The following is a 19,658-nucleotide window of genomic DNA, read 5'->3' as shown; positions in this document are numbered from 1 at the left end:
ATAGAACAGATTTTAATTCCACGCTTTTTTTTTTGAGCCCATAACTGAGTTCAAACCAAATCTTCTCTGCTGATGGTCCATTTCTAGTGCCATCTAAACAAGCTGGGCAGTGACTGTGGGGGCTTAACAAATCTATGCACTCGATATTCCTTTGGTATATTACAGTACGTATAGAATTAAAACCCTCAAAAAAAGAAAAAAATATGCTAGTATGGGAAATTAGTGGCAGACTAAGGTCCAAAACAATGGTAATGCTGCTGGTGTGTGTTATGCTTCACTGCAATTGCACTTTCCTCAACCACATTCCAAATTTAGGAACTTTCCTTTTGCTGCACTGTGTAGTGAGAGCAGAACAAAGTAAATATAGTGAAGCAAGGCCATGTGATTGACACCTGGGCATGTGGTTAGCATCAATATGGAAACGTGGAGTTGGGACCACACAGCATTAATGAGCTAAGGCTGAGCACAGAACAAACATACAAGGGTATTCCACCATAAACAGATATCCTGTACAGAGGTGTAAATGGACACCCTGATAATGGCAGAACTGGTTTTCAGGTTGTAGATTAATTACGTTATGGTGCCTAAAGGAATTTCAAAAAGTTAAAATGACAGAAAAGCAGATAGCCATGTAACTGATAGTAGCAAACCAGGCTAGGAAGCATACAAAGAAATATATTAAAAAGTGCCTCATGGGTTGATCAGCATTAGTTCCCCTGGAGTCCAGCCATTGGAGAAGAGCAGCCAGAGCCAGCATCAAACCCTGACCAGCTTCATCTGGAGCAAGTAATATTTGAGTACAGGCAATTGTTTATTTTCTTTTCTCTCTCTCTTTTTTTGCTTTACTTACTTGTTTTAATTTATGAATATATTTCTTATTGCAATTTATAGATTTTTTTATTATTATGTTTTGCAATATACTGCTGTCATAAAACAACAGATTTCATGATGTATACCAGTGATATTAAATCTGATTCTGGTTCTGAGTTTTGGAAGCTGTGAAAGAGTTAATAACTGAACTATGTGGTGAACCATGTTTAATAAGATGGTATAGTTATTCGGCAAGGTCATTGGCTAGTCTTCTAACAGCCATGTTTCTTTATTAACTCTGATTTGTTCAGACAACTCAAAGAATTATGTGGTAGTTTCAAACAAGACTTGATAATTCTTTTGTTTACTTTCAAAATTCTTTAAGTATTCAACTCATTAGTTTACTTTTGCAACTTTCAAAATGCACTACCTGAGTTTAGATATTGTCCAAAGCTTGATGAACCTCACATTTTCTTGTTCTATCCTTCAATTTGCTCACAGTGGTATGTTTACAATGAGATAGTTCACAGGGTGGTAAGGCTATCTCTGTTGATACTGACTGGGTGTCAATTACACGATCTTTCTTTGTATCATGATCCCCAACATCTCTTCCTAGTCAACAGAGTGTTCTCCCAGAGCCTGATGTGATTCTTGATTTCTCTCTGGTTAGTACATCCTTTAAACAAGTTGTAGGTACAAAGAGATGTCAATTTTGAAAGTTATCTTCAAATATTCTTACATTAATTATTGATTTGATGTCCAACACATTGTAATTAATAGGCTGAACTTGATGCCACATTGGGAACCCTTAAAGAAAAACAAGTCAAGCTACGACAACTTGACTTGAAGCTGGAGGATCTTCAAAATCAATATGATCATACTGTTGGAGAAAAAGAGGAACTAGGTGAGATACATTTTTAATTATTCCACAATAAGATTCAATTAAACTTATCATACAAGATTAATAACAGAGAAAGCTTTAGGTCAATTGGGTTGTACCCACACATTTATTATTACCTGAATACAGCTGGCAATTTCATTTTGTGGCATATTGTAGAAAATATGATTGGATACCATAAGGATGAATAATATTGATCCTGCTATAGTTACTATAGATTTGCTGAGTATGCCCGCAGGAAAATTAATTTCAGGGTTGTATGTGGTGACATATATGTACTCTGATAATAAAATTTACTTTAAGCATAACTATGCAAGCTTAACTCTAGTTTTACAGCTGATCTTGTTGAAACATGTCTTCAGCATAACATATGGTTGCATTGGTTTAAACATGGAATTTATAAAGCAATACAGTGGACTCTAGTCATAATAATTAGGCCATCAGTTAATGGAGGCAGCCGCTTATTTGGGATAACTCTTAAAGAACAAAAATAATCAAGAAAACAGCTGTATTGGGAACACTATGCCGCTTAATTGGGACAGGAAACTGTTGCTGTACAGTTTCTAGCTAGTGTTAGTCGCATGTACCTGTTGTAACTGTTAGACACTACATTCTGCTTAGTGTAAACATTTTTTAAATAGCATCAGTATTCAAAATGCAGTGACTTTTGTCACTGATAGTTGGTAAGAAATAAGCAGTAAGACAATGCAGAAGCCTTTTGTTCATTGTGGTTTCAAGCATTCAGGTTTGGAGATGCCAGAACCATCCAGGAGTGAAAATGAAATGATTTCAGTAATTCAACAAATTAGGAACTATGAAGAGTTTGAAGGTATTAACAATCATCTTGAATGTTACAATGAAAATGAAGATTTGGAAGATGCAATCCTCAAAAGTATTGTATGAAGATAGTCCATTGTCTGGACTAGGTGTCTGCAGTATTTTTATTCATTTACAGTCATTCAAAAGAACACAACAGCATACACTAAATGCACTCCTCCATCAGTAACTATTAGGAACCAATACACAGCTTTATCATACTGTAGAGGTTTTGGTAGTGTTCTAACTTGTTTTGTATTTCATTTAAGTGTTTAATTTGTTACTTAGTTAAATTGTAGTTTTTCTTCTTTATACCTTTTTAACAATTTGCTTGAAACTTTATCTAATTAGGGCAGTCTCTTAATTGGGTGGAAATGAACTTGTCCTGGTATATCTCACTTAACCAGAATTCACTTTGTAAATTATGGAATATAGAAAATAAAGCTAAAGCAATCTTGTCATTTGTGAATTATGAGTACAAGCTAAGGTGTTTGAAGATATAAGTAAGGTAGATGTAAGGAAATATCTTGCATTGTTTGTAATTAAAACAGGTTGATACAAAACAGTTAACAATGGTTTGACTCATTGCTATCTCAGACTCCACTTTTCTGCAATCACAATGTCCCCAGCCACCAGCCCCCTGCAAATCTATCAGGTTGCCTGTATGTTAATACAATTTTTAAGAAACTGCTGGATTTGTAATGGAGAACACAAGTGGAATATGAGCTCAAATACTTTCTTTATCCATAACTCAAGACTTTCAAAATTATCTCACTGACCATGAAGAGTTTTAAGGTTTTACTAAGGGTATGTAAGGTATAACATGAATACAATAGTTTTCTTATCCCTTAGACATTAGGAGTAAAAAAGATTTTAACTTTAACTATTAAACAGGAGGGTTGTTGGTTAGATCAGTCTCAGGAAAAGTTACTGATTTCTATACCAGCCAGGTAAAGATTATTGTTTTGATATCTGTGTACTGTCTCTCCTAATAATTTTGCATCAGAAAACTCCTTAGTGCTTGCAAATAAGAGTGAAATACTCGGCTGGGAGGAGCCAGTGATTGCAAGTGTTTTTGTTTGAGCAAGAACCTCAGAAGTAAAGCCCTAGGCTTGGATGGGCAATATGCCAAGGCTAGAAGTTTGCCTTGTAAAGGAAGACAAAGCTTGCAACCATATGGTATAATGTGCAATAGCTCTCCATGTTAGGGCCAAGGCTACAAGATGGGGCCTGATTAAAATTAGAATGTAACAAGGATTAATGGCTATAAACTAGAGTCATAGTAGGACTCCTAGGTGGAAGAATGAATTAAAAATGGCATGGGTGACAATAATTGATCCTGCAGTGATGCTGTTCCTAAAATTGCAGGTGACAGAACTTGAGCTTGAGGTGGAGTGCTTAGACCATCCCACGAGGTAGTGGATGTAACAGTAGATATGAAACACTCTTTGAGATTTAATGAGACAGTGAGCAAAATTAACATAAGGCTGAAGAGGAGACCTGGGAGAGAGATCTGAGTTGGACTCCTTTCTTGGATGAATTAGGTGGAGTTGGGCCCTTCAACAGGTCTGCAAGTGGGGATGAAGTGTCACCTAGCTAAAGGGATAAATATTAGCTTTATTTGTCATTTGTACATCAAAACATATATTTATTTAGAGATACAGCACACAGTAGCCCTTCCAGACCTTCGAACTGCACCACCCCAGTAACTCCTGACAACCCCAATTTAACCCTTACTGAATCGCTGCACCATTTACAATGACCAATTCACAAACCTGATATCTCTTTAGGCTGTGGTCAAAACCAACACATTCCGTGGGAGGGATGTACAGAGACTGCTTACAGAGGACACTGGAACTGAATTCCAAACGCTGATGCCCAGAGCTGGAATAGCGTCATGCTATCCGCTAGGCTGCCGTGGCGCTCACTGTAGTTAAATGTGCTATTTGCATAAATGGCCAACACCGTCTGACGATGTGCTGAGGCAAGTCTCAAGTATCACCATGCTTTCAGTGCCAACAAAGCATGCTCACAGCTTACTAACCCTAACCTGTACATCTTTAGAATGAGAGATGAAACCAGAGCACCTGAAGGAAACCCATGCGGTTTCAGAGAAAATTTTTATCTATTTATTTATTTATTCATTTACGGGATGTGGGCATTGCCAACTAAGCCAGCATTTATTGCCCATCCCTAATTGCCCTTGAGATGGTGGTGATGAGCTGCCTTCTTGAACTGCTGCAGTCCCTGAGGTGTAGGTACACCCACAGTGCTATTAGGGAGGGAATTCCATGACTTTGACCCAGCAACAATGAAAGAACGGTGATATGTTTCCAAGTCAGGATGGTGAGTGACCTGGAGGAGGAATTCCAAGTGGTGGTGTTCCCAGGTATCTGCTGTTCTCATCCTTCTAGATGGTAGTGGTCATGGGTCTGGAAGGTGCTGCCTTAGGAACTTCGGTGTGTTGTTGCGGTGCATCTTGTAGATAGTACATACTGCTGCCACTGTTCATCGATGGTGGAGGGATTGGATGTTTGTGGAAGGGGTACCAATGAAGTGGGCTGCCTTGTACTGGATGATGTCAAGCTTCTTGAGTGTTGATGGAGCTGCACTCATCCAGACCATTGGCGAGTATTCCATTACACTCCTGACCTGAGCCTTGTAGATGGTGGACAGGCTTTGGGGAGCCAGGAGTGAGTTACACGCTGCAGAGTTCCTAGCCTTTGATCTGCTCTGGTAGCCATAGTGTTTATATGGCTAGACCAGTTCAGTTTCCTGTCAATGGTAACCCCCAGGATGTTGATAGCAGGGTAATGTACAAACTTCTCACAGACAGCTGCGAGAATTAAAACACGATCACTGATCAGTGATGTTCTGAAATGCTACACTAACCACAGCGTTACTATGTTGCCCTACCATGCCAACCCAGGCTTGAGGACAAAGAGAGCAAAGGCTGAAGGGTGGTCTGAAATTGGAGGACACTTTTGACAGACTGAAATAAATAACTTAATCATTCTCTATAGCATTTTTATTGCCCTCTGAACATGTCAAAGCACTTTACAATCAATAGAATACTTGTAAAGAAAGTTAGCGTTATAATACACAGCAGCCAACAGACACACAGAAGTCCCAGATAAGGGTTAAAATTTTTGACAATGTATTGTAGTTATTTGTACTTCAAATAATGGTAGGGGGATCACATATATATTGCTATGAGGGCAGGGATGAGGATGATTTAATATTTCATCCAAAATACCACATTATATAGTGAGGAACTAAAGCATTGAATTTTTATCCTAGTTAATGTGTTTAATTGTCCTTGGAAAATTTAATCTGAGCTTTCTTGAACCTCTTTAGTCCAATGTTGAAAGTGCATCCAGAACGGTACTTGATAGCAAGCTGTGGAATTTTGACCCAGTGAAGTAAAAGAAGAAATATACCTACAAAACCAGATTTGTGACATGGAGTAGTTGTAAACTAAAAAGGGTCTTGGAATCATGTTTATAGATACGTGGTACCCTTGTTCTTTTGTTTTTAAGGTTCTGTCAATTCTGATTAAAGAAACTGCTTGGTGAGTTGATGTGATACATCCTGTAAATGGTTTATGCTTTAATCATTGTGCACCAGTGATGGACATCGTGAATATCGGAAATAGAAGACAGCATGAGAAACAAATGGAGTTGCTTTTCCCAAAATATCTTATCAGAAGAACTTTGAATGTTGTCCATGTCATGCTGCACATAGGGATAAATACCTCATTATTTGTGCAATTGTGAATGGAAGTGAACGTTCAGTAAATATCCCATTTGTGAATTGATGATGGAAGAAGTCATAATAAGTAATCTGAAGTTGTATATTTAGATGATTCCTGTGAGGTCCTGCAGAAATACACTTTGGCCGAAGTGTTCCGCCGCCAATAAACAATCTCATTTTTATATGTACTGGTTATTATTTTAGTCAGTGGAATACTTTAATTTCCTTGATTGCATTCTTACCTGGGTTCTTAACTGCTGTGCTGGGTTGAATATCACTTTGATGTTAAGGGCAATCACTCTTACCTCACCTGTGGAATTCTAGCATCTTTCTCCATGTTTGAACCAAATCTGTAGGGAATGTTTGAGTTGTGCAATTTGAGAAATAATTTGGACTGTCCAGTTTGAGAAAAGCTCAAACTGAACAAGTATTTTTAAGCACCACTTGATAAAACCATCAATCGCATGTGTACAAAAGAATTATTGGCACTTTTCAAAACAGAAAGAGAAAATGCTGGTAACACTCAGCAGGCCAGAGAACTGTTGGACCTCCAGAGATCTGTTGACAGAAAAGTAGATTTAATATTTCAGGCTGAAAGAAATCATTAACTTTCTTTCTCATTCCTCAGATGCTTCTGACTTGTAATTTTGCAACATTGTATGTTTTAATTTCCAATTTTCAGCATCTTCTCTTTCGATTTTCATACTTTTCCAAGTATATTCAGTAAATATGTTCTTTATGTGGCATAATTCATTGTATTCAATATGTTCATCTGCCTCTCTGTTTGACTTGTATGTTTTCTTTCCTTCTCTCTAGCTCGAACAATGGCCTTAACTCAGGCTCGATTAGTGCGTGCTGGAAAACTTACAGCTGCTCTTGGAGATGAACAAGTTCGCTGGCAAGAGGGCATAATTATGTTTGAAGAGGAAATATCAAATGTAATTGGAAATGTCTTCATTGCATCAGCATGTGTTGCATATTATGGAGCCTTTACTGCTCATTACCGACATATGGTATGGCAATATCATTTTATATTCATATATTTCATACAGAGAGGAGGAGGGCTTCAGAGTCAAAGTAAATTTATTATCGAAGTATGTATATGTCCCAATATACTACCTTGAGATTAATTTTCTTGCAAACATTTACAGGAAAATAAAGAAATACAATAGAATTTGTGGAAAAACTATATGTAAACAAAGACTGACAAACATGCAAAAGGCATGGACTGTATGGTGAAGGTTTTTGCTAACCAATGCCGTTTGCTTGTGGCAGCGCTCCATGTAAATGTATGCAGTGGGAGTGGAGGGCTTTGCCTGTGATGGATAGGGATGTATCCACTGCTCTCTGTGGCTGTTTCTGTTCTCAGACTTTGGCGTTTTCACACCAGGCTGTGAAGCAACCAATGAAGATACTCTCCACTGTGCATCAATAGAGGTTTGTCAAAGTTTTGGTCTCATGCCAAATCTACACAAACTTCTAAGAAAGTAGGAGTGCTGTTGTGCCTTCTTCGTGATGGCAAGAAGGCAACCTTATAGATACTGGATCATTTGATTTGTGCTACGAGGGGTGATTAATAAGTTTGTGGCCTAAGGTAGAAGGAGTCAATCTTAGAAAACCTAGCACATTTATTTTTCAACATAGTCCCCTCCTACATTTACACACTTAGTCCAGTGGTTGTGGAGCATAAGGATCTTGGACCTCCCGAAAGTGTCCACAGAAGGGGCAATTGATAAGTTTGTGGCCTAGGGTAGAAGGAGATGAATTATACGGCTCTCGTTATATGCACATGCAATTCAACTCTTTGAGTGATTATGCAGAAAGTTTGAGGTTAATAACTCATCAGGGGTGATTCATACGTTCATGGTCTAAGGTAGAAGGAGATGAGTTATTAACTTCAAACTTTACTGCTTTACTCTTCCTACACCCATGAATGTGAGATTAAGCACAACTCAAATGCTATCTATAAATCTGTGGCGACACAACTATTGTTGGCAGAATTTCAGATTGGGATGAGAAGGCAAACAGGAGAGTGGTACACCAACTGGTTGAGTGGTGTTGCAGTAACAGCCTTGCACTCAAATCAGTAAGGCCAAAGAATTGATTGCAGACTTCAGAAAGGGTAAGACAAGAGAACACACACCACATTGAAGGATCAGAAGTGGAAAGGGTGAGCACTTTAAAGTTCCCACGTGTTAACATCTCTGAGGGTTTATCCTGGGCCCAGCATATCAATGCAGTTACAAAAAAGGCATGACAGTAGCTATATTTCATTAGGAGTTTGAGGAGATTTGATATGTCACCAAAGACACTTGCAAATTTCTACAAATGTACTGTGGAGAGCATTCTAGCTGGCTGCATTACTGTCTGGTATGTGGGAGGGGGGTGTCACTGCACAGGAACAAAATAAGCTGCAGAAAGTTGTGAAGTCAGCTCCATCATAGGCACTAGCCTCCCCAGCAACCAGGACATCTTCAAGGAGCAAAAAAGCAGCTTCCATCATTAAGGAGCCCCATCACCCAGTACATGCATGCAGTAATCTTTCAATCCTTTTAATTACTTACCTCATCTTTCATAATCTTCAGAAGACTCTATATTTGAGGCCCTCTATAGGATCATTTAGCAGAGCCTGTCTTTGTTATTCCCATCTTTCTTATCTTCCCTTTATTTCAGCTACTGTACATCATGTGAATTTGAATTAAATGTTTCAGGTGATGTTCTATATCTTAATCTATATACTGTGAATTTCACTTCAAATTCAGTAATCAACTTGGCTTTGGGGCTTCAAAGGTTCAGAATCCTTTGCAGAGATCTTTATGATTAACTTTCTTTCCAAACTATTTAAAAAAGATTTACAGGAAGTCTATGACAAGTAGAATGAAGAGCCGTTGACATTTGTTGACTCCTGATAGCAAAATCCAGGCTACATTGTTTTTGAATCACCTTGTATGAAATAGAAGTGAAAATTTTAATCAGTTTATGCTGCATAATGAGTTACTTATCAGATGTGCTTTCAAAGATAAATGTTGCTAACTTTGTTAGTTCTTATCTGTTGTTAATTTAATTATTTTTTCAATAGAAATGCTGCACAATGAAAATTTCTTTGACCTTAGCAAGTTTTAGTCAAGTTGAGATGCTCATCTGTTAACTAGTAATGTACTTACTGGATCTCAAGTATTTCCCCATAGGAAGAAGACAGAATATATACAGGGCCATTGCCATTTCTTTTCTTTTTTGGTTAAAGAATTTATGATTGATGGTCATAGTAGCTTGTGCAACTCCCTCACTGGGGCTCGTATGCAAACTTGCCTCGTTAGCTAACTCTGTTAACAGCCATGTGACCTAGTGGTAAGAAGGCCACCTTCCGTAAGTATTTAAAGCTTTTTATTAATTATTATTGAAAATCAACAAGAAATACATTAATCAAATCAACATATCAATATGTACAATAAGAGTTAAACTATCTAATAACTGATTAACCAAGCTAAACAGTATATCAATAATAATAAGAAAAAAACAAAATGTTAAAACTGCAAACACGAGGAAATCTGCAGATGCTGGAATTTCAAGCAACACACATAAAAATTGCTGGTGAACACAGCAGGCCAGGCAGCACATATAGGAAGAGGTACAGTCGACGTTTCGGGCCGGGACCCTTCCTCAGGACGAACTGAAAGAAGAGCTAGCAAGAGATTTGAAAGTGGGAGGGGGAGGGGGAGATCTGAAGTGATAGGAAAAGACAGGAGGGAGAGGGATGGAGCCAAGAACTGGACAGTTGATTGGCAAAAGGTATATGGGAGGATCATGGGACAGGAGGCCTAGAGAGAAAGAAAGGAGAGGGGGGAAAAGCCCAGAGGATAGGCAAGAGGTATAGTGAGAGGGACAGAGGGAGAAAAAGGAGAGGGAGAAAAAGAATGTGTGTATATAAATAAATAATAACGGATGGGGTACGAAGGGGGAGGCGGGGCATTAGCGGAAGTTTGAGAAGTCAATATTCATGCCATCACGCTCTGTCGCCAGAGAAAGCAGGATCTCCCAGTGGCCACACATTTTAATTCCATGTCCCATTCCCATTCTGATATGTCTATCCACGGCCTCCTCTACTGTAAAGATGAAGCCACACTCAGGTTGGAGGAACAGCACCTTATATTCCGTCTGAGTAGCCTCCAACCTGATGGCATGCACATTGACTTCTCAAACTTCCGCTAATGCCCCACCTCCCCCCGGTACCCCATCCATTATTTATTTATATACACACATTCTTTTTCTGGCCTGCTGTGTTCACCAGCAATTAAAATATTAAAACTATTTTTTTGGAAAAAAGAAAGAAGGAAAAAGAACCCTACTAACTAAAACAAAAAAAACTACTAACAAAAAAAAAAGAGAAAAAAAAACCATTGGGAGCACAACCCCGGAGCTGTACGCTATACAAACTTCCATAAAAGAAAAACATCAATCTGCCAACCAAATCCAATATTACAAGAATCAGAAGGGGACCATCTTAATTAACTCAAATCAAATGATAGTAGCGGGCAAAAGAACCCCACTTTTTCTCAAAGTCAAATCGAGGATAAAAAGTTTGACTTCTAATTTTCTCCAAACTAAGACGTCTTTCCATTTCAATAAAATAGCCCTTCTGGCCAATAATGTGACAAATGCATTTACATGTTGGTCTGACAGAGAAATATCGTGAATATATTGAGGAATTATACCAAACAAAACTGTCAATTTATTGGGTTGTAAATTAATTTTTAAAGCTTTAGAAATGATAGAGAAAATAGATTTCCAAAACTGTTTCAATACAGGACACGACCAAAACATATGTGTCAATATAGCTGTCTTAGTTTTACACCTATCACACTGACTATCAACGTTAGGAAATATTTTAGACAGTCTCTCCTTTGACAAATAATAACAATGTAAATTTTTAAATTGAATTAGAGAGTGACTGGCAGAAATCGAAGAAGTCATCATATATAGACGCAGAATCATTTAAAGGAAATAATTTACTTTTATTAAGGTTTAATTTGTATCCTGAAAACTTTCCAAATTCATTTAATAATTTCAATAAACTAGGAATGGATTCTTCAGGATTCGAAACATAAACTAAGAGATCATCAGCATAAAGGGAGATCTTATGAATAGTCCCATTTATGGAAATTCCTTGAATATCTTTAGCTTCACGAAGTGCAATAGCCAAAGGTTCCAACATCAAATTAAATAACAGGGGACTTAACGGACATCCTTGTCTCGTACCTCGCAAAAGTTTTAAAAAAAGATTTGCAATTATTAGTAATAACAGTGGCAGTAGGGATTTTATACATCATTCTAATCCACTTATTAGCATTAGTACCAAAGTTGAATTTCTCTAAAACATTAAATAAGCATTTCCATTCAACTTTATCAAATGCCTTTACAGCATCAAGAGAAACAACACATTGGGAGGTCTTAGAAAGGGATGAGTATATGACATTTAACAGTCTATGAGTATTAGAGAAATAGTATTGGCCTTTTATAAAACCTGCTTGGTCTTGAGAAATAATTTTAGCTAGAATATTCTCCAGTCGATTAGCCATTATTTTTGAAAGAATTTTAACATCCACATTTAATAGTGAAACAGGTCTATATGAAGCCCAATCAGTCGGGTCTTTATATTTCTTAAGAATTAAAGAAATAGAAGCTTCATAAAATGTGGGAGGTAACTCTCTGAACAAAATAATATCTTTGAGCATTTCCAACATATATGGAGAAAACAATTCTTCAAATTTTTTATAAAATCCTACAGAAAAACCATCCAATTCAGGAGCTTTACCAGATTGCATTGAAAGAATAGCTTTCTGAATTTCTTTTTCAGTAATAGGAGTAACAAGAGTTTGTTGATCTTCAACAGATATTCTAGGAAAATCAATCTTTTGTAAAAAGGCATTCATTTTATAAGGATCAGCTGGAAACAGATTTATAGAGTTCACTGTAAGAGTCTTGAAAAATTTTATCAATGTCTTCATAATTACAAGCATCATAATTACTACCATCTCTCTTACAAATTTTTAAAATTTGTCTTTTAGCTCCAGCTGCCTTTAATTGGGATGCTAATACCTTACTGTTTTTATCTCCAAACATGTAAAACTGACTTTTTAATTGAAGCAAATTTCTTTCAATAGGATAAGTTAATAGTAAATTATATTGTGATTGAAATTCGACCCTTTGTTTAAATAAATCAATGTTAGGAGAGACTGCATAAATATTATCCAAGTCTTTAATTTGTTTTGAAATCTTATCTAACTCTATTTTAATCTGTTTCTTAAATTTAGGAGATTATCTGGCCTCACAAATATACTTTAAGTGTATCCCATATAATCAATTTCGACACATCTCCCGTATTATTAAAAAGAAAAAAATCTTTTATCTGAGTCTCAATAAATTTGACAAAGTCCGAATTTTGTAATAAATTTTCTGGAAAATGCCAAGGCAAATTTACAATACCGACACCATTCAATTCAAAAGTTAAGCTTAAAGTTGCATGACCCGAAACAGCAATAGCATCATATTCACATTTCTGGACGTCGGACAAAAATCGGAAATCAGCTATAAAATATTCAAATCTTGAATATTTTTTATGAACGTGTGAATAAAAAGAATAATCTCTATCATTAGGATCTAAATTTCTCCAGATTTCAATCAAACCATAATCAATTAAAAATGAGTTAATAAGTGATGTTGAACAACTCGGAAGCTGCTGATTGGTTGAACTCTTGTCAATCAAAGGATTTAAACAACAGTTAAAATCATCACCCATGAACAACATATATTCATTTAAATCTGGCAATAAACCAAATACATTTTTAAAAAAAGGATCATCTACATTAGGTCCATATAGATTAACCCGGACAATTTTCCTATTACAAATTGTTCCTTTGACAATTAAAAATCTACCATTAATATCTGACACGATATCTTTTTGGATAAATAAAATATTAGATTTAATAAAAATAGATACCCCTTTCGTTTTATTTTGACAAGTGGCATGATATTGAAGGCCCTTCCACATTTTAAAAGATCTATTTTGATCGCTCATTCTGATAGGCGTTTCTTGAGCAAAAATTATATCGGACTGGAATCTATAAATAATTTTGATAGTCTTCTTTCACTTAATAGGGTAATTCCAACCGCGTATTTATCTGTTCAACTGCCATAAAATATTTTTTTTAAACATGAAAATACATGCATACCAACGCGGGCTAATCAAAAATGGCAATGATGAGTATAACCATAAAGAAAACACGCATGCTCTGGAACACCGTAATGGGAAAAAATACAAGGAGAAAAAAAACCCCGAAAAAAATGAAATTAATCCTACAATAAGACCTATAATTCAAAACTACCCCCCATCCTCCCACCATCCCAAAAGATAGAAATCCGGCAAAAAGAAGAAATAAGCCGGAATGCGTCCCCGTAGAACAAGTAAAAAGAAACAGAACTCCGCAAGCTGCTCAATTTAAATGGTGATTTTAAAAGTTTTTCTTAATTCCCTCCCCTTTACAAAAAAAAACACACAGCCCTAAGATAAGAAAGCCCTACAGAGAAAAAAAAGATGTTTATACTTAATCATTAAAAATAAACTAGGGAATGCAAAAAACAATCTCCAGAGACATCAAAGCAATAAAATTAAACCTGGACAATGTAATCTCTAACGAAAAAATCGGCGCCATTAATCCGTTGGCTTACTGCCCGATGAAAAAACACTGTTTTTGACAGAAAAACTAAAACTAATTATCTGTTTACTGAGCATTATATAAACTATAAAAACTTTCACTTAATTAATGAAGAAAAGGAAAAATAAAAACAGATAATCAAACCAGTTAACAATCTGTCCGCTGTGTTAATTCACTCAGTATACCAAACAAACTTCGGAAAAGTCATCCATCAGTCAAATGAAGAAGTTCACATCTTCTTTAAATAGTCCATCGATCAAAGGATATCTTCAACATATAAGCAATCTTCAAAGCCTGTTTTCTTTCGGAAAGTTATTCAGCAGACCTAATACCATTCAGACCTCGGCCATCTCCAAAATAGAATTAACATACTCCAATGCCGCTTGGGGATCCAAAAAAGCACATGGAGTCGAATCTTTAGGAAATAACTTTAATCGGGCTGGATAGCGAAGTGATGGGAATAATCCCTTAGCATGGGCTATCTTCATAGCTGGAAGAAATTTGATCCGCTGTTCCATAACTCCCCATAGATAGTCTTCATAAAAACGAATCTCGGAACCGTTAAATTTAAAAACTCTCTGTTTCCTTGCACATTTTATGATTTGGTCTTTAACTTTAAAACGAAGAAAACTGACCAAAATTGCCTGTGATTTATCTGAATCTTGAGATTTTGAAGTGAAAATTCGATGTACTCTTTCAATAATGGGAGGTTGAGGTAGAATATCCAGAGATAGCCATTGAAACAAATTAGCAAAATAGTCCAATAAATTCCCACTCTCAGATCCTTCTTTCAGTCCAACAATTTGAATGTTATTCCGACGAGACCTTGCTTCCAGATTGATAATCCTGCATTGAGCCTGTTCCAAGCGAGCTGAAATATCCGCTATCTGACGCTTCGACTCTTTAAGCTCAGTATTCAAGGAAATAATATTTTACTCTACAAACTGAAAATTCTGTTGGAACAATTTCATTTCAGAAGTGTTATTATCTATTTTCTTGTTGAGAGCCATCAACGCACATTCTAAACGCTCAGCCCAGACAGGCATATCTTCTGATTTTTCTTTCGAAGTTTTTCCCTTTCCATTGCTGGATTCAGAAAGCTGCTTTCCACTTCTTAAAGACTCTGACATAATGGCATCTATTCCCCTCCAAGATCCGACAAATAAAAGTTAAAAATTCAAAGTTTAAACTGGGGAAAAGGAGGAATTAAAGGCAGCCACAAAATTTGCGTGTTACTCCATTGAGCTGCAGGTGGATAAGTAACACACATCTAGGGTCAGTATGATTTGGGATTCAACTAAACAGCACAGTTGAGATGCTCCAATTAAGGGACATTGATTGTAGTGAATGCTGTGTAAATACTGCTCACACACTATATTCGGTCACCAAGAAATGATAGATTTAACACTACCATAAAATTATAAAGGAAGTATATTTGCCAATTTTTAATTCTATTGAACAATTAACAGGAAAAGAAAGAGCAAAGGGCCCATTACAGTTAAACCAGTCCAATATGCACATAAATATTGGAGCTCATTTCTGCAGTAGTCGGGTGTATCATTTTACTCATGTGCTGAACCTATCGTCTGCATGAAGGCACCTGCCACAGTCAGAATTTACCTCGAAGACCATCTCGAATGAACTGCCTCTCTCAGAAGTATTGGCCCTTCTTCCTTGGAGCCACTCATCTGCACAAAATACTTCTTACAATGGGGTCTCTCCTTCTAATGGCATTCTGCGGCATCTTCCATTGTGCACCACCCCGCAGCCCCCCCCCCCCAAAAACCCAAACTAGATTACTGCCCTTCAGAAATCTGCTCCCACCTGGCACTCTCGAAAGTATCATGCATCTCACTGGGCAGAAAGTTACAACACATACCAAGACTACCCTGACTGGCTGACACAACATTCCTAAGTTAGACAACATGGCTCCTTATCTTTACCTGAAGCCAAAACACACTTTGCATTACACTTGAAAAAAAATGTTGTTTCACATCATGTTAGAGAATAGATGGGATGGAAGAGGCTTAACAACGAAGAAATGCAGCAGAAGTTTACAATGGAACCAATTAATTTATTCATCTTCCAATTTTCTAAACTTACAGTGTCTGTTGATGTTAGAATTAATGTAATAACTGACCATAGGTTTTCTACCTCCTTAGTAGGTGTATTCTAAATGATTAAGCATAATTTACTGTAACATCTAGAGCCATGTCAGTGTACCGTGCTGAATAGCACAACTTTTTTGTTAGTTAAACTTTTGCTTTTTCTTTGCAGCAAAATTTGTAAAATTCTGTATTGGAATGTGGTTTTTCTTATAATAGGCCTTAACAATGCACTAGGTGAATTTAGATCTGATGCAGTTTATTTTTCATGTCAATAATTGTGGCATATTTAAAATTTATGCACATCTGTTCATTATAAACTAAATCCAGCATTTGGGAACAGTTTATTAATCAAGTTGTTGATTTTTTTATAGCTAATAGATCACTGGATTAAAGGCTGCACAGAACTCAGAATCCCCATCAGTGCAGATTTCAGTCTCACTAGCATCTTAGGTGATCCCTATGAGATTCGCCAATGGAACGCAGATGGTCTACCACGAGATAACATTTCTACTGAGAATGGCATTCTTGTGAACCGGGGTCACCGATGGCCTTTGATGATTGATCCACAGGATCAGGTTAGAATGCATAAGCTGCACCATAAGTAGCATAGGACACATTTTTCGTGGAGTTCACATGAGCTTTACAGTGGCAACACTTTAAAAAAGCTATTTTTGGAATGAACTAGTAATTAAAATCCTAACTTAATTTCTTTGCGTTGCATCAGTAGTTGAAAGGATATGTTGATTTGCAATTAGAGATACCTTGTAAGTAAGGAAAGTTGTTTTTTTTCTGCGCTACTAATGATGTCGTTATTTTCAGCAGTATTGTATAATCATTTTTTCAACAAAATATATGGAAAACTAGAGCGTATTCCATAAAACATTTTGACCTAGATTTGAAAATAAATTTCAACAATCCCCATGTATTTGCTAATGTTTCAGTGCAAACTTGTCTGCAACTTTGTGTTTTTCTGTTCAAATACTGAAGTCCTGTAATTGCATTCAATATGTCTGTGGGAGTTTTGCTGAATGTATTGCAGTGCTGGACTACTACTCCTAAGTCCAATGAAGAAATACAAAGTTGCAGCAATTTCATATCCTTTAGGCTGGGGTATCTGCATGTGGAACTGAGGTCCAGATGATGTTTCCATTCTTAAAACCAAAATGATTTGTTGTCCAGAATTGTGTTGCAGTTGTGATTTTAATCAATTGGGCTGATTTAAAGGTTTTATTTTTAATTTGATTATATATTTTATTTTACTATTTTAAAACCTTTTAATTCTTTGTGAATTTTTAAAGATTTTATAGAAGATAGGTGTGTAAAACTCTTGACAGAGTTGACAGTTAGCTAAATGAGGTCTTAGCTAGTTGTCAGTTTTTTAAAAGTTCGGTTGTTTTGTGGGTGGGCCTTGTTCTGGCACCTAGATAATGGCATTTTCCTTGCACAAGGCTTCACTGTTAGTATTTTTCTGCAAGTTCATCATCAATTGAATAAGTGCATTTTATTGTTAGGGTCCAGCAGCAAGCATGAACAGCATGTCACTGATGGAAAATTCTGGGCCAGTATTACACAATGGACTAAATGTTGAGTGACCCTCCTTTACAAATGTATCAATTATTTAGTATGTCTAATTACAGATTTACTTCGTTGGTTAAGCGATGAGTATTTGCATACAGGCTGAATACCTTTAATATGATGCAATTCCCAAATAAAACTGCCATTGAAGTATTAGCTATGATAATCCTAGAAGCATTGAGCAATTTGTACTTGCCACTCTCTTATCTGTTAAGCCTGCATATATCTAGAGGGAACATTTCAGCAGTAACTTTGTTTCTGAAGCAAACTGTGAATTGTGAAGCATGTGTCAGAACATGTCTGCTATTCACCACCATTTAGAAACTTCAGAAAATTATTGTATATTAATCATGTCATTAGATATTTTAAAATTGTAGCACTAAATCCTATGAAACAATTAAGCTCATTTGTTAACCCAGTTAATTCAGCAAAATGAGAAGCACCTCTTTCCTTGTCACTGAAATGAATAATGTTGTTGCATTTGCTTTGGGCCCAGTCGCCAATAGGTTCTGAAGGCAGATTTCCTAGCATAACTTCTCAGAAACTGCATGTAATTGGTTCTCCCTGTTGGATTCAGACTACTATTTTAGTGGGAAAAAAGACTGGGAATACACAGTGGGAATGGAAGATTTAACAAAAGAAAATCAAGTTGTCATGTCATTTAGGATCCACCATTTCAGAATCAGAGTCAGAATCTGATTTATCACTGACATATGACATGAAATTTCTTATTCTGAATAGCAGTTCAGTGCAAGGACATAAAAATCTATAAATTATAAAAAAAATACATAAATAGTACAATAAAGGAATATTCAGGGAGTGTCCATGGGCTTATGGAGCTTTCAGAAATCTGATGGTGGAGAGGAAGAAACTGTTTGTAAATCATTAAGTGTGGGTCCTCAGGCTCCTCAATCTTCTGCCTGATGGTAGAAATGAGAAGCCAGCACGTCCTGAATGGTGAGGGTCCTTAATGATAGATACCCCTTTCTTGAGGCACCAGATTTTGAAGATGTATTCGACTGTATGGAGGGTTGTGCCTTTGATGGTGTTGACTCTGTTTACAGCCCTCTGCAGCCTCTTATGATTCTATGCATTGGAGCCTCCATTCCAGGCTGAGATGCAACTTGTCAGAATGCTCTCTGGCATACTTTTTTAGCAATTTGCAAGTAGATGGTGACATACCAAATCTCCTCAAACTCCTAAGTACAGACACTGAAGTTTAAATTACGGAAGTAATTTTAAAGTGGTTACAATTTCAGTATCACATTCTTAGATACACTTATTTATGCTCTTAGAAAAAAAAAGACACAAGATAAAACATGAATCAGAGGAAAAGAGCTTGGCATTGAAGGTATTTTGTATTGGGTCACATGCATTGTAGAACATTGTCACATAAAGTCTTTATACAACAAATCTGTTAATACATGGCCCATTGCTGTTTTTAAGGCACTAAACAATTCTAGACCAATATTTGTGAAATAGGGTAGTTCACTTGCCTCACATTAACAAAAGCTTTCTTGGTCCACCATTGAAAATGTTTGGGAGACAGTACTTAGATCATTTTATACCTTTTCATTGCCTACTCTGGAAACTATACATTTCCCAAGAATGAAGTTTTGTAATTTGGTTTGCTCAGATGGTGGATCTCCTGTTTGAGATGAAATTGTGTAGATAGAGCCTGCATTCTGTTGAGTTTCAAAAAAATGAGAGGTACTTCAGTATATTTCAGAATATTTGATGGGAGAAAGACACAGTGCTTTGGGAGAGGAGAAACATATTCTAAGGCAGAAGAGATTGTGCAATAAGAAGGAAATAAGATTTGAGAGAGGTTTAGATATTAACACGTTATCATCTTCAATGAGTTCTGTTCTATTGTTTGTCAATGACTCCTTGGCATCTAACTTAATGATCATTGGCGTTCTGAGTGGTTGACTCATATAATGACAAGACTGCCCAACAATCTGCTGTTGCAGCGAATGGTTGAGT

General features: G+C 36.6%; 1 protein-coding gene across 3 annotated transcripts in view; it reads left to right on the top strand.

Moving 5' to 3' along the window:
• Positions 1–19,658, top strand: part of dnah6 (dynein, axonemal, heavy chain 6) — a 408,231-nt gene that overhangs the window by 275,514 nt on the left and 113,059 nt on the right. For all 3 annotated transcript variants that reach the window (XM_072258211.1, XM_072258210.1, XM_072258212.1), the window contains 3 exons: positions 1,591–1,714; positions 7,094–7,290; positions 16,469–16,672. In XM_072258211.1, the coding sequence (XP_072114312.1) occupies positions 1,591–1,714; positions 7,094–7,290; positions 16,469–16,672 (525 nt within the window). The remainder of the gene's footprint in view (positions 1–1,590; positions 1,715–7,093; positions 7,291–16,468; positions 16,673–19,658) is intronic.

Source organism: Mobula birostris, chromosome 5 (genome assembly GCF_030028105.1).
Source record: "Mobula birostris isolate sMobBir1 chromosome 5, sMobBir1.hap1, whole genome shotgun sequence".
In the NCBI taxonomy this organism is placed as follows: domain Eukaryota; kingdom Metazoa; phylum Chordata; class Chondrichthyes; order Myliobatiformes; family Myliobatidae; genus Mobula; species Mobula birostris.
Note: the sequence above shows the minus strand (reverse complement) of the source record. Positions and strands in the feature narration are given on the sequence as shown.